The 14,317-nt window shown below is 43.4% G+C and overlaps 1 protein-coding gene across 2 annotated transcripts in view; it reads left to right on the top strand.

Annotated features, from left to right (window-relative positions):
* Nucleotides 1-2,958: 2,958 nt before the first annotated feature.
* Nucleotides 2,959-14,317, top strand: part of LOC134617406 (xenotropic and polytropic retrovirus receptor 1 homolog) — a 45,709-nt gene continuing 34,350 nt past the window's right edge. For both annotated transcript variants that reach the window (XM_063462642.1, XM_063462641.1), the window contains exon 1: nt 2,959-3,385. In XM_063462642.1, coding sequence (XP_063318712.1) covers nt 3,317-3,385 — 69 coding nt within the window. In that variant the 5' untranslated portion in view covers nt 2,959-3,316. The remainder of the gene's footprint in view (nt 3,386-14,317) is intronic.

Below are 14,317 nucleotides of genomic sequence, written 5' to 3'. Positions count from 1 at the left end.
TTTAGGTAACAGCAGCGCACTGATTCATAGAGTCTGACTGCAGACAAACACTCGAATATGAACTATGGATCTCCTGCCTGAGTGAGGGTATGGAATAACAAGTGTTACAGTATTACTGGCTGATGTGGTGTCATCATTAAACATATGCAATCATCTCATTTTACAGCACTTCAAAGAAAAGAAGTACTTGATGGCACCACAGCAGTTCCCCATGTTGTCTTTTCATATTTGTTTTTAATACTTAAAAATACAATTTCAAAATAAATCCGCATCTGATCGAGTCAGGCACTAACACGGAGAGCGCATGCGCAAACGTTCCGCTGGTCAAAAAGAAATAATTAATAAATAAATAATAATACGGAAAACAAAAAAACGTCACTCGGTTCCAAAGGTGGCAACGTCATATATGTGGCATTCAAGTGTCATTGGAATATACAGCTCACTGAAATCAATGACTGTCAAAAAAAACAAAACACAGTTTAACTGAATTTCCAGGCACACAGCATTATGTTATAAATATTTACGTTCTGGAGAAAACTGGAAAAAGATGAATAAAGTTCTAATGTCTACATGACATTTAAATAGGTCGAAATCAAGCAAGGGGCCCCAGCCTGATTTCATAGTAGTGGCTATAGTTTTACATATATTAGACCAATCTTCTTCAGATAGCTCTATTCCAGCCTCTTTCTCCCACCTAGATTTAATCTAGGTGGGAGACAATTTCCTTTCAGTTTGTAGTGTTGAGTATATCATAGACATTTGTTTTTTTAGCACTTTCCCTTTAGATATGTTTATAAAGATTTGAACTAAAGATTTTCTCTCCTTAGACATAATATCCTTATTAAAATAAGATCTTAATTGGAGATATCTAAAAAAAATCACCTCTCTCCAAGTTGTAATTAACTGACATTTGTTGAAAGGTATCTAAACCTTTTTCAGATGATATTTTCCAGCATGCAGTGACACCTAGGTTGCACCAGTTTTTAAACCTACTGTCGATATTTGCAGGGGTGAATGCTGTATCATATGCTGGCCACCGTAGTATTCTCACATCTCTTTCAAACAATTTATCTTTAAATTACCTAAACCAGATACTTACTGGTGCATTTATGCAGTAGGATACCTTATTTAAAAATGACTGTAACAATGATTTATCCCCAAGAATAGCCGGAAGGGGAACATGAACTTCCGCCTGGTCCATTTCTTTCCATTTGGCGTGACATGTTGAGTCGCACCATGCAGTCAGGACTCTGAGCTGTGCAGCCTTGTAATCATTTTCTAGACATGGAAGAGCCATGCCTCCTTTATTTCTAGATAATTGAATGTCTTATACTTTATTCTAGGTCTGTGTTTTCCCCAAATAAAATTTGAGAACATTCTTTTCCATTCGATAAATTGCCTAGAGGACACCTCGACAGGCAATGCCAGGAATAAATAAAGCAGTTTAGGTAACACCGTCATTTTTATTAATTCAATCCTGTTATGCATATTTATTAGCAGTAGCGACCATCTATCAAAATCTGCTTTAATGTTTGCTGTTAGAGGGGTATCATTAAATTTGCAGATATCGGTTGATTCTTTGGGCAATTGAACCCCTAAATATTTAATTAAGTTTTTATTCCAATTATTCTTTAGGAGTTTTAGAATATATTTGTTTGGATTATATTTAAAGGTAAGAATTTGAGTTTTATGAAGATTTAACTTGTAACCAGAGTATGAGCCATACGTATTGAGCAAAGATAGTAATATTGATAGGCTAATGTCAGGTTTAGTAAGAGTCACCAGGACATCATCTGCATATAGACAAACCTTATACTCTTTGCCGTTAATGGTAACTCCTGTAACTTCCTCGCATTGTCGAATAGCCTGTGCCATTGGTTCAATAAACAGTGCAAATAGAGCAGGGCTAAGAGGACAGCCCTGTCTACATCCTCTTTTAAGAAGAACTAAATGTGAGACGTCCCCATTAACTTTTATCCTGGCGGTAGGACAATTATATAAGCACCTCAAACAACTAATAATCTGGTTATTAAAACCAAAACGTTTTAGAACCCGATATATAAACTCCCATCTAACAGAATCAAAAGCTTTTTCAGCGTCAAATGGCAGGAATTTAAACTGTTATAAATCATTTGTTGTCTGTCTGTCAATAATAGGTCGAACATATCTCTCATGCATGATGTCAAGTCATTTTAAGCCAGAAAGAACATTCCCACCACAAAGTAGAAGCTGCAATCAGCTTTTGCCAAAGTGACTATCCTTTATTTATCCTGGTAAAAAGTCTCACTGACAGTAAAATAACATGTGCTTTTAGCTTTAACATACACAGATGAGGGCTTTTAGGAGCTATAGCACATTTTAATCAAAACAAAACTAGCTTTTTGAAGCCGTGGATTATATATGAAACATAGACATGATGATGATGTCACCTATTGGTGACCTGCCATTACGAATCCTCAAGTTGTGAAACTAGTGTGATGATACTGTGAAACGGGATGCTACATGCACACTGGCTATTACAAATGTATAACCAAGCACACCCTGGTGTAGTCTCCTCTTTAACTCTAATGGGCACCTTAGTCTACAGAGTAAACATAACGCTGTTTTCAGTAAGAATAAAACTAGTGATTGAGACTATAAGAAAATCATTACTGGTATCAAAGAGCAGGGAAGACTTCAACTACGACTACAACTGGAAGCCTGCCATTAAAAAATGTCAAATTTATGGCATTTCTGCATTGGCCTCATTTGATAAATTTAAATGTGATGACATTATGACGCTGAGTCCTCTCTAAGCCAGCTCATTACCTCACCATTAAGCTTAAAAACGACCAGTTTACTCCCCACATCTGGTGACATCTCACGAAGAAAGCCACACCTCGTTACACCCACCACTACTTTACCTTCGCCGATCTTCGGCCCGTTATTATATTTCCCACTGCACGCGAACGCAGCGGGAGACAGGAGGTGGAGAGAGGTAGAGGATGAACGACAGCGAGAGAGCAGGAGAGGAAAAAAACATAGGCAGACCCAGCTAACGCCAACACTGTTGGCCTGTCCTCCAGAAACAGAGATAAAAACAGAATTACGGTTTTTATCTTTAGCTAAGATGCAGCTCCGCGAACACTTCGTCGAGTGTGTTTGAGACTGCAGAAATGCTGTGCCGGTAGTTAGCTAGGTTACCCGTAAAGACAAAAAGGGCACCTCTCTGAGCATAATCTTTGGATGAGAGTATCTGTATAAGCAGCGAAAGCCTCCCGCTGCCGCCTCCTGGTTACAGTAACGGTAGGAGAGGAAGGCTGACTACGCGGCCGACATGAAATTCACAGAGCATCTGTCAGCTCACATCACCCCGGAGTGGAGGAAGCAGTACATCCAGTATGAGGTGAGTTAGCTTGATGTTAAACCTGTACTAGCAGCTAGTTAGCACACTGGCTAACTATACAACCGGTTACTTCATTTTAGAAATCTTATTTAAACATGGCCGTCGTCCTTTAACAGGAAAAACACACAGGGGTCCTTCAGCGGATGTGCTTCAATACAAGCAACAGCAGGTCGTTAGCGTTAGCCAGGCAAACTAGGCTAGCTAGATTTGTGTTGTTGCTCTGCAGGTTTGAGCAGCGGAGTCCCGCGTGTGCGTGCACGCGCGTGTCCTCTCAGATGTGTTTAAGAGACAAACCCGTTTCGGCTGAGTCATCATTTATCGAGCTCGTTAATCTTTGGACCGTTAACCCCGGTGTCTGTCGTTAACCAGCTGAGCTGAGTGTGGGCGATCAGGGAAGAGGTGCCGATCGCTCAGGTCGACCTTTGAGCGATCAATGCCATTGATCTCTGTTGGAGCCTAATTTGCACGAGGGTCTGTCAGTGTAAACAATAACATACATGAACAACACTGCAGCCTCTCACCCTGCAACTGACCGCATGCTGTGCTCGTCAAGGTTGCTGTGACCACTCCGATGGGAATCAGACAAAGCTCTTCAGCACCATCATCCAAATACCAACTGAGGAAATATGAGTGAGACCCAGCAGAGCATCGGGGACTCAAAGGGAAATCAAAGCATGTATGCCCTGTGTAGGCCCTGTATGTGATTTTTCACGTTGAATTGGCTGTATTACAGATTTCGGCTCATAGTCACTGCCAATGTTTGTTTTCTGCTTTCTTTTTACTTTGTGAACTAACTGAAATAAAATCATTGTTGTCCTCAGAGTTCCCGTGTTCCCACTTGCCCCAACAAAAGTTCCTGTTTAGAACAATAAGTTTATGGGTTTCAAATCCCAGCAGTGGATTAATAATACCAGGTAGAGTGATGTTTGTGCAGAGCCTCAGACTCTAAGGCTGTTTACGTATTCATTTTTGGCAAAGTTCTGATAATTTGTTAGCTTCAGATATGAGCAGAAGGAAACCTTTTTGTCAACTTACAACCAAATCCTTACTTGCACCTTGAAGCCCCAAAGTTAGTGTAGAGTCTTGAAGCGCCAGGCATAGACCACGATAATCCTGGACCTCTGCGTTCACATGCAATCAGTGTGTAGAATAAAGTGTTTGATTCCAGTTGCAATAGGGCAGTAAAAACACATGCATCAAATATCATCTGCTGTTACAGCCTCTGTCAATATGTATGTGTAGACATAAGCTATAAAGTTGCATCAAGAGGTGTTGTACACCACCTTGTTGTGGCTGGACTTCAGTGTCATGTTCCTGTCTTCAGGTTTCCCCTCTCGTACCTGTGAGCTGCCGTGTCGGCCTTTTTGGTATTTGCAGTGCTCATAAGTCACAGTCACAGACTGGTACAGCTGCGCAGGCTTTAGTCAGTGTCACTGAATTTGCTAGCATAACAAAACTGGACCCATCGGGATGAGTAGGAGCTTGTTTACATACTTGTTTGTTTAGCTGAAGCATTGATTGGGTCAAATCTGCATCTCTGTATTTCTCCAGTCTGTGTGAGCTGGAGCTGAGATTCTGGCTTGAAGTCAGAAGCCATCAGTCATCTCCTCGGCGCTCCCGACACGTTGTTTTAATCTGGTGTTCCTTTTGTGTGACATTCACATTTAGCTTGGAGCCAAATACCTTTTCCAGAAGTTAGAAATGGTATTAGCAGCCTTGTTCGGTGTTTTATCAGCCTTGTAGCTTTTTAAAATTCACATTAGGTTAGCACAGCTCGGCAGCTCCAGGCACTAAGAAATACCTGCAATCACAAAACAAACAGCCTCAGCTGAAACAGAGAGCTGCTGACTTGGAGACAAGCCGGTAAGGTTAGTCTGATGGAAGTGTCCATCAGCAAGGACTGTTGATGGTGGCAAGCTGCACAGACACACAGACATGTGCACATAGAACAGTGAATTTTGTCTACATTTACTTTCTGTTTAAATAAAGATAACTCTGCAGCTGTTGTAAATGACATGCATCCAATGCACTCGTTAACTTTAGCCCAAACCAAGGTGATGAAAGAGCAGTCGGCTTAAAAGACCCTGTCTAGAGGAAGTGCGTTGTTTTGCCTGCTGTTTGCTCTGTTTTTACCTGTAAGTCCATGGACAGAAGCGCAGACGTGGACAGAAGCGCAGACGTGGACAGAAGCGCAGGCGTGGACAGAAGCGCAGACGTGGACAGAAGCGCAGACGTGGACAGAAGCGCAGACGTGGACAGATGCGCAGACATGGACAGAAGCGCAGACATAGACAGATGCGCAGGCATGGACAGAAGCGCAGGCATGGACAGATGTGCAGACATGGACAGAAGCGCAGGCATGGACAGAAGCGCAGGCATGGACAGAAGCGCAGGCATGGACAGAAGCGCAGACATGGACAGAAGCGCAGGCATGGACAGAAGCGCAGACATGGACAGAAGCGCAGACATGGACAGAAGCGCAGGCATGGACAGATGCGCAGACATGGACAGAAGCGCAGGCATGGACAGAAGCGCAGGCATGGACAGATGCGCAGACATGGACAGAAGCGCAGGCATGGACAGAAGCGCAGGCATGGACAGAAGCGCAGGCATGGACAGAAGCGCAGGCATGGACAGAAGCGCAGGCATGGACAGATGCGCAGGCATGGACAGATGCGCAGGAGCACCCTTAGTTGTAGTATGTATGTGTGCTAATGCGAGCGTCCAGGTAACAGGAAGTTGTCGGACTACAGAGACAAATTTAGCCGGCGTGGACATGGACGTATCAGGAAGCGAGATGGAGATGATGACATGTTGGGCCACAGCTTTAACAGTGTTGTTGACACCATCAGTAGAAGGTGTGTGTTTGGCTGGGACTGTAAGTACACCTGTGTCTTTGACACACTCAGAGGCTAGTCACATGCCCGCCCAGCAGTTTTCACTCACAGATAGGAGTTTATGACTTTATAACTATAAATGGTATTACAGCAGCACTATTTTATCTTCTGTTCACACAGTTGCATACGTGTGGGATTAATCAGTCTGCAGGTGCATGTATGTAATGCATGGTTACAGTGGATTACCTGCTGGCACTCAGTTCAGAGCAGTATTATTCAGATGACCTTGAATATCTTGGTCTCTCTGACATAAAATCTGCATGGCTGGATAAAAGCTGTTGTGGAATTCCTCCATAGATTTCAGTTCTGGCTTCTCTGAGTGTCCCATCTTGTTCATATAACCTTTGTTTGAAAACGGCAAATATGATATATCTTTGCTACGGCGAGGGAATGACGAGTATTTCAAACAATGGCCGTGTATTTGTTACTTATTTCCTCCGAAGTTTCAGAGGCTTTCTTCCTGCCCCTGCAGTGTTTGGACACAGACCAGATGGAGCTTGTTGTTCCACGCAGCTGTAAATCTGGCCCCGGGCCGTGTTAGTTTTAGTCCTGTGAAGATGTGGGACCCGGGCCTGTGACGTTTGCAGAGCCGTGGGGTTCAGGGCCGTTACACGTGTGCGGTGTCTTCTGTCAGCTTGTTTGGGTCAAACACCGAGCAGCAGAGGCCCATAAACTGAGCTGACATGATAGGATGTCTGCTAAAACAAAGGCAGTTACCTTCTGTGTCGGCGGTTTTCAGCATGCTACCACTGATTGCAGTTTTCCCAGCACTGCTGACATTCCAACACTGTGCAACTTGTGTTTTTAACTGAAGTTTTATCATCAAAGCGTGAGAAATGTAGTAGTAATAATAATAATACTAATCCAGGGTCAAACTCTGTTGACATGCTGGCTCCATTTAAACCTGTGGAGGGAAGCAGCTTCATGTAAAGTGCCAGACTCGTAGTGTGTCTACCAGACAGGCGCTGTAAGAATAAAAACGCCTGCTGGTCATCCGTATGACTCAACGGGCTCATTGACTAGAAACCCTGCTGCATGACTACATGGCTGGAGCTCTGTGAGTCTGGGTTATGTTTTTCTGTATCAACAGTTGAGATGTTTGTGTGCGTTGGAGGACGAAGGTCAGGATAATGAACCAGACAGAAATGGGAGAAGCGAGTGGGTAAGAAAAGAGAAAGATGGGACTGGTCGGCTCATTTAGTTACCAGCTGATCTGGTGTAATAACAATAAAACCATGTGGAGTTGTTTCTTCTCACTGTTTGTTTGTATGGTTCAAAAGCACAAATAGATTTCTTTCAAATCTTTTCTAACGTTCACAAACACCAAATAACCTGATGATGTGTCAGGAGCTGGTGATGTTGCAGACATGGTGTTTCACACACAGGACTACAGATTGCAGCTGCAGCCAGACTAACTTCTTAACTCGATCATAGAAACATGTAAAAAGTTCAGTGAAAGTGTATGAATCATCAAACTTGTACTACAGCTGTAGGCGAGGCAGCGTACAGAGTGGGTGTGATTATCACCCCGCTTTTATAATGGCGACGGGGCACTGGCCAATGTCTCAGACATCCAAGTTGTCAAACGCACCTCTGCCAGCTGATGTCCCACATTTGTTTGAATATTTGCACATTCCTGTTAAACTGGTGTTTCTGGTTTTTCTCTAAATGAAGAACCAGTAGCTATCTTGCAGAGTAAACTGTTATGCAGCACCCTGCTTGATACTAAGCTAAGGAGCATCAATGCAAGAACCATGCATGTCTTTAGGCTTGAAGACTGAAGTTTATTCAAATGAAGCCCTTTCATTAGCTTCCACATAACAGCACTCGTTAAATTGGGATTATTTTGGGCTTCATCCTGCTGTGGTGCAAGCACCTGTTTGCTGCACAAGTATCTGGATCTGCTATTGATAAACTGATCAACATTTGTGGATGCGTGCACCCTGCAGCTGTGAAGTACTCATTGGTTGGGAACAAACACACGGCATACAGACCTCAGTGCTGGTCAGCAGTGTGTGTGAGGCCTGCGTGTGCATTGTCCTGAAATGTGTGGGTACTGCTGCAGGACAAGTCATCCTGGTAACAGTCTGATCAGAGATGGAAGGATCTAACCCAGCATGCTCATAGACCCAGTGGTGCTGACCATGGTGTGCATGTACTAGTTTGGCTCTGTGAATGAATCACCAATCCTGTCATGGTCTGAAAACAATCAACTGAAAAATACTTACAGAAGATATTTGGAGACACGTATGATGTGAAATAAGACGCATTTCACATCATACAACTTGGTTTTTCAGTAGTATGGATGACCTGCCGTAGCTTATGTGCCTGCTTTGTCATTGATTGTATTTTTCCAGCACACCACTGCAGCTCAGGCTGTGCAGCAGAAGTGGAAACTGAGCTGCAGCACTTCATGGGAAGTTAGTTTGCTGATGATAGCTGGTTTCAGGTGGGTGAGGAATAGAGAAGCTGACAGTGAAATGAGGGTTTTACTTCAGGCGCTGTCTTAGTCAGAGGACATTTAGAGGAGGCTTTCTGAATGGTGACAGACCTCATTAAAGCACAAGAGTTATTTTTTCCACACTCTGGGATAAGACTTGGATAGATGGAGCGTGTAACATTGTAGCATGTTTCCACTAATGTTGCTACAATTAAAAGTTGATTGGTTTTTACTGTACTTACACTCAACCACGGCGTGTCTGAACAAAACTGGGCGGTGTACAGTAAACTAACTTAAGACCACAGGTTCTTATTAAGCTGAGTCATCTTAAGTACGTAGGCTTACATGTACCTGTAGAGCAAAGAGTCTGTGTGTTCGTCTGGTGGGCGAGCTGCTGGGAATCCAAACATGCACCAGTGTGAAGCAGAGCTCGTTTTAATGAAAGTTCCTAAGCGTCCAGCTCCAGGATGCAACCGCTGGTTGCCTGAAAGTTTGTGATGGTTGGTGCAGCAGGACAGGAAAATCATTCATAAATGCAGCCGGCAGAGCACTGAGATGCCCACCCCTCTGTGAAAATGGCCCTTTGGTGTTTTCTGTTATGCTTATACTACATTATCTCCTGCTGATAAAACATAAGCAATTTAAGCTTTTAAAAAACAGACTTAAAAGTATACCAGACACATTTAACATCCTAACATCACCTATCGACGGTGTTGTGTCAAACTACTTGCCCTCCTTCTGATTTTGTAGATTTTAATATATTCCAATAAAGAAGGATAACTGGGTCTGTGTTGTTGCTCGTCTTCAAACACCAAAACGAACACAATCACACGTCACTCCTTGTGAAGAGCTGGCTTCAGAAGGCCAGACTGAACCTTAATGACTGGCCTGCACAAAGCAATTACTTGAATCCTATTGGAAAGTCTGTGAGGTGAACCGAAGACCGAGGTCCGTGCCAGCACACCATCAAATCTGGAGGAGCTTTACACAAATTCACCATCACTACAGTTTAAAATAGAATAGCAACGATGTGGCCAGCTGATGTACTGAGCTGTAAACATGTTATTTGTCCTGCTGACGCTGACAGTCTGACTTAATTTTGGACCAAGTGGCTTTCAGAGTTTGCAGTTTTTACACTTCCATGTTGGTATTTTTCACTCAGTAGATTCTGCTCAGCCTTGGCTCTGTTTGGGAGTCCTTGCCGTTAACCTCTCAGGTCACTAATGAACCGGCTCCCGTCAGCTAGTGTCTGACGCCTTCTATTTTAGCCGAATTCAGCAAATATGAATGGTTTGTAAGTTGGTAAGCAATTTTCTTATTCTACTTTTTTCATTAAAGACTTATTTTTATGTATTTACCACAAATGAGGAGAACATACATGTTGAAGCCTGAACCAAAGTTTGTTCTCCACAAACCTGCTGTCCCCCCTGTAGCTCAGGGGGGAGAGCAGGGCATCTACTGATCAGGAGGTTAGTGCTTCCATGCCTGCACCCCCCAGTGTGGGCGAGATGCTAAGGATGCATGTGTGTGGAGGTTAGCTAGGAAGCACTAAAAGGTGCTTGTGTGAGTGAGTGTGGCATGTTGTATAAAGAGCTGTGAGCGCTCTGGGAGAGTAGAATAGCGCTTTATAAGAATGAGTCCAATAGCTCAAAGTCATCTCTCCCAGCTCGTCATCAAACTAAACTCTGCTCAGACCAGGGTGCTGATCCAGGGTCAGGGGAACAGGTGACGGCTCCTAGACATCCTTCATTGTTGTTGTCGACCCTGCTCTGATGAGTATTTTTGTTCCCTACAGTCTCCTCCATCACTGAAAACTAATACAGCTGCTTCTCCTTTTCCTTTGGCTCATTTCTTCATTTTCTCATATTTACTTGCATTTTAATCTGAATCCCTGTCTCTCTGTGTACTTGGCCTGTACCACTACACTCTCTGTCTTTGGATCATCTGCCCCCTGTCCTTTTTCACATAATGGTATGTAGGGATGGGTACCGGTATCCGGTGCCATGATGGCACCGGTTCTGACATAAACGGTAGTAACCAGACCGAAAAGCAGCGCACATTTCGGTGCTTTATTTCGGTGCTTTTTTCCCTGAGATGTCATACACTTTAGATTCTAGCCAATCATTTTACGTTTCCGAGGATAGTAGGCGGGCCCAGGTACGTACGTTCTTTTAGAGCAGAGCTACAGATTAAAAATGCCCAAGGCGAAGCGGTCAAAGTCTGGCTGTACTTCACAGCAAAAGATGCAAACAGCAGCCTGCAACAAGTGCTTTAAGCTGATACTGTGATACTGTGCAAAGGAGGTAACACCTCGAATCTGATGAACCACCTGGCGACGCATAGCGTTTTTTTAAAAGCCGAGAAACGCGCCGTATTTGATAGCTTGCTGCGAGACCTCACACCGTGCACATCTACTGCGGGTGTGGTGCCTGTTATCGGACCCGGAGTTAGCAACATCCCCCAAAAACCCGAAGAGTAGAGTCCTGGCCCCTAGCCCTGCCAGTGTAGCAGAAATGATGACGGATGATGATGGCAGCAGCAGCCGTTCTTCTCTGCGTGAGTTAGGGCTGCTCAATTAATCGAATTTTAATCACGATTACGATCTGGGCTTTCAACGATCATTAAAAATGACTGAGCCGATTATTAGCCCCTCCCTCGTGCTTTACTCTCGCGCTGCTCCGTGTGGCAAATCAAGCGCACCTCTCTGCATTTCGAACACGTGTCACAACAATTAAGAGCAGCGGTCCCCAACCTTTTTTGCGCCACAGACCGGTTTATGCCCGACAATATTTTCATGGACCGGCCTTTAAGGTGTCGCGGATAAATACAACAAAATAAAACTAGTACCGGTACCGAAAAAAGAGAAAATTTATTCATAACACACGTGAAAAGACCCAGGAAAACCGAGTAAACGATAAAAACGATAACAAAATAACGCTGAAAACCGATCAAAACCCTGAAAACTATACATTTCACACCTGAGCCTCAACTCTCGCGGCCCGGTACCAAACGACTCACGGACTGAGGGTTGGGGACCGCTGATTAAGAGGACCCGAGGGAAGCTCGGAAAGCTAAGCAGAAGTTATTTGGAGAGGAGAGTGACTGCCGTTGGTTGAAAAGAGAGGTAAAAAAAAACTTCAGTGGTGTGGAAACATTATGGGTTCGCTCAGTCAGACGTGGATCAAGTAGACATAGTGTGTAAACTTTGCTACAGTGTCGTAGCTGCACCACAGAGCAACACTGCAAAGTTCACATTCACATGTTTACATTTTTCATTTATTTTTTTATATTGCAAACATTTGCACTGTTATCAGTATTTGCACACTATTTTATATTATTTTTTGACAATCTTTAAAGTCATTATTCAATACATTCTTATTGTTAAATAAATATCGTCAAATAATTGAGATCTCAATTTCAGTGAATATAATCGTGATTATCATTTTTGCCATAATCGAGCAGCCCTAGCGTGAGTAGCTTAATGTTGTTCGTGTGTAATTTTTGTTGAGTAGGCTAACCACGTTATTACATTAATGCATGTAAGGTGAACTAGCAAACACCGTCGTAGTTACATGCGGCTGTCTTCTTGTTTGATGGCAGATACTCCCTTCACCTGGGGCAAAAAGGCTAAAATGACCAAAGAAAAAGTGGGAAACAGCTAAACATGAGAGGTTTTTAGACAAAGTTTGTGTTTTTTCCATTGATTAAGCACTGCTTCCAGCCAAGAGTGATACCATATATGCCCTATAGCTGCAGAAAAGGCTAACATTGTTATCTTTTTACAAAAAAACAGCTAAACATGAGAGGTTTTTGGACAAAGTGTGTGTTCTCCATTCTTTAAGCACCGGTTCGAGCACCGTTTAAGCACCGGCACCGTTTCAAAAGTACCGGTTTGGTACTGGTATCAGATAAAACCTAAACGATACCCATCCCTAATGGTATGATCCCAATCTGTCTCTCCATGTGATTGGCCACTTTGTCCCCTGGGTCGTGGATGCTGAGCAGCTGAATCTTCACCTCTTCCTGACTGAGGTCGGCTCGTTCATGAACAGCTCATCACTATAATCAATGTGTACTGACTTGTAGTGATGACTACTGACTTTCAAGAACATTTCAAGAACCCACAGAAGAACACTGGGAACACTGGGAACATGGCAACTGTGGAGATTAAAGGGAACAGAAGTATCTAAAGGCTTCAGTGTCATAATCCTCATGTCTGTAGTGAAATATCTTTCTGAAGCCAGAGGCATACATGTAGAAACACCAGTGTTGGAAAGACTGAGTAAATATGTCAGATGGATGTAAAATGATTTACTGCTGATAATGCTGGGAGCACTGGGAGCACTGGCTGATGCCTGATCCTCGCCTTCAGATGAAACTTTCCCGCGTGCGTCTTGTCACATTCAACTTTGACGTCTGTGTAAAATTTCCCACCTGTCAGTATGTCTCTGTGTGCTGCTGTCAGTGAGCTCCCCCAGTCCCACAATGCTTTGCAGCCTCTGAGCAAATAATTATTAGACTGTTCATATAGAAGACTGTGCCCTGACAGAGCCTCGTACGATCTGCTGGCCCCCTGCTCCTGATGTCTGTACAGTAATGCATATTGTTGTTTATTATTTGTATGTTGAGTTAAAGTAAACCTGCAGACATTGGCCTGGTCTTTTTATATGTAGCATCTGGATCTGTTACAAAGCTCGACAGCATCTTCTATACAGGTAAAGTCAATGTGAAGTGTTTTACAGGTGATTGAGAAGCTGGTCAGACAAATGTGACATAGTGCTCTTAAAGTTGTGTTTGTTTCATTGTCGTAAACGCACACAGAGGGCACAGGGTCAGACCCTCTGCTCTGTTTACCCACAAATATTAGGTTCATTGAATCAACACAGTTTTTTCCCTTTTTTAAAAACACAAACTGTTGACCAGCTAGTGTATGTTACTGACTCTAACCATCTCTGCACTTGCAGCAGTGCAAAGTCCAGATGTTTTGGTAGCCATCAACAGGCATCTGGAGTAATTCAGGCTGGATAGCTGGTCGCTGTTCTTGGCAGATTTGGCGTAGTTTGTTTAAATAGTTTGGTTTCCTGGTGTGGAGCTAACGTTTAAGCGTAGTCCAGACATTTTCACTCGAGCTAAAGTCAGGCTTTTTGATAGGCTATTTCAGATGCTAGCATGCTTTAACCATTCCAAACCCAGATGTGCGTTTCTTCTGTTCGAACACCCATTTGTGTCCTGGTTTCTTAGCTTCTTAGCTGTTGATTTTAGCTGAAGAATTGAAAGGTAGTCCTTCATTATTCTCTCCATTTTCTGAAAACAGCCCAAAACAGCCCAGATGCTTGACAGTTCTTACAGTAGTCTTAGGTTTGAAAGCCTTCCAACCATGCTTCTAGTCATTGTGGCCACGTGGCTCAATCTGTGTCTCCTCTGACCATAAAAACCCTCTGAGTCCATGGTGATGTCAAACTGGCTTCAGTAACTCTGATTATTGAACACTGGTGTTCCAGCAGTTTGTAGTCCATGGCAGGCTCAGTGCTTCCTGACCTGTTCCTAACATCCTAACTCGTTTCTTCTCCTCTCAGGGAGACAGTTTGGGTTTTC

Source organism: Pelmatolapia mariae, linkage group LG18, assembly GCF_036321145.2.
Source record: "Pelmatolapia mariae isolate MD_Pm_ZW linkage group LG18, Pm_UMD_F_2, whole genome shotgun sequence".
Classification (NCBI taxonomy): domain Eukaryota; kingdom Metazoa; phylum Chordata; class Actinopteri; order Cichliformes; family Cichlidae; genus Pelmatolapia; species Pelmatolapia mariae.
Note: the sequence above shows the minus strand (reverse complement) of the source record. Positions and strands in the feature narration are given on the sequence as shown.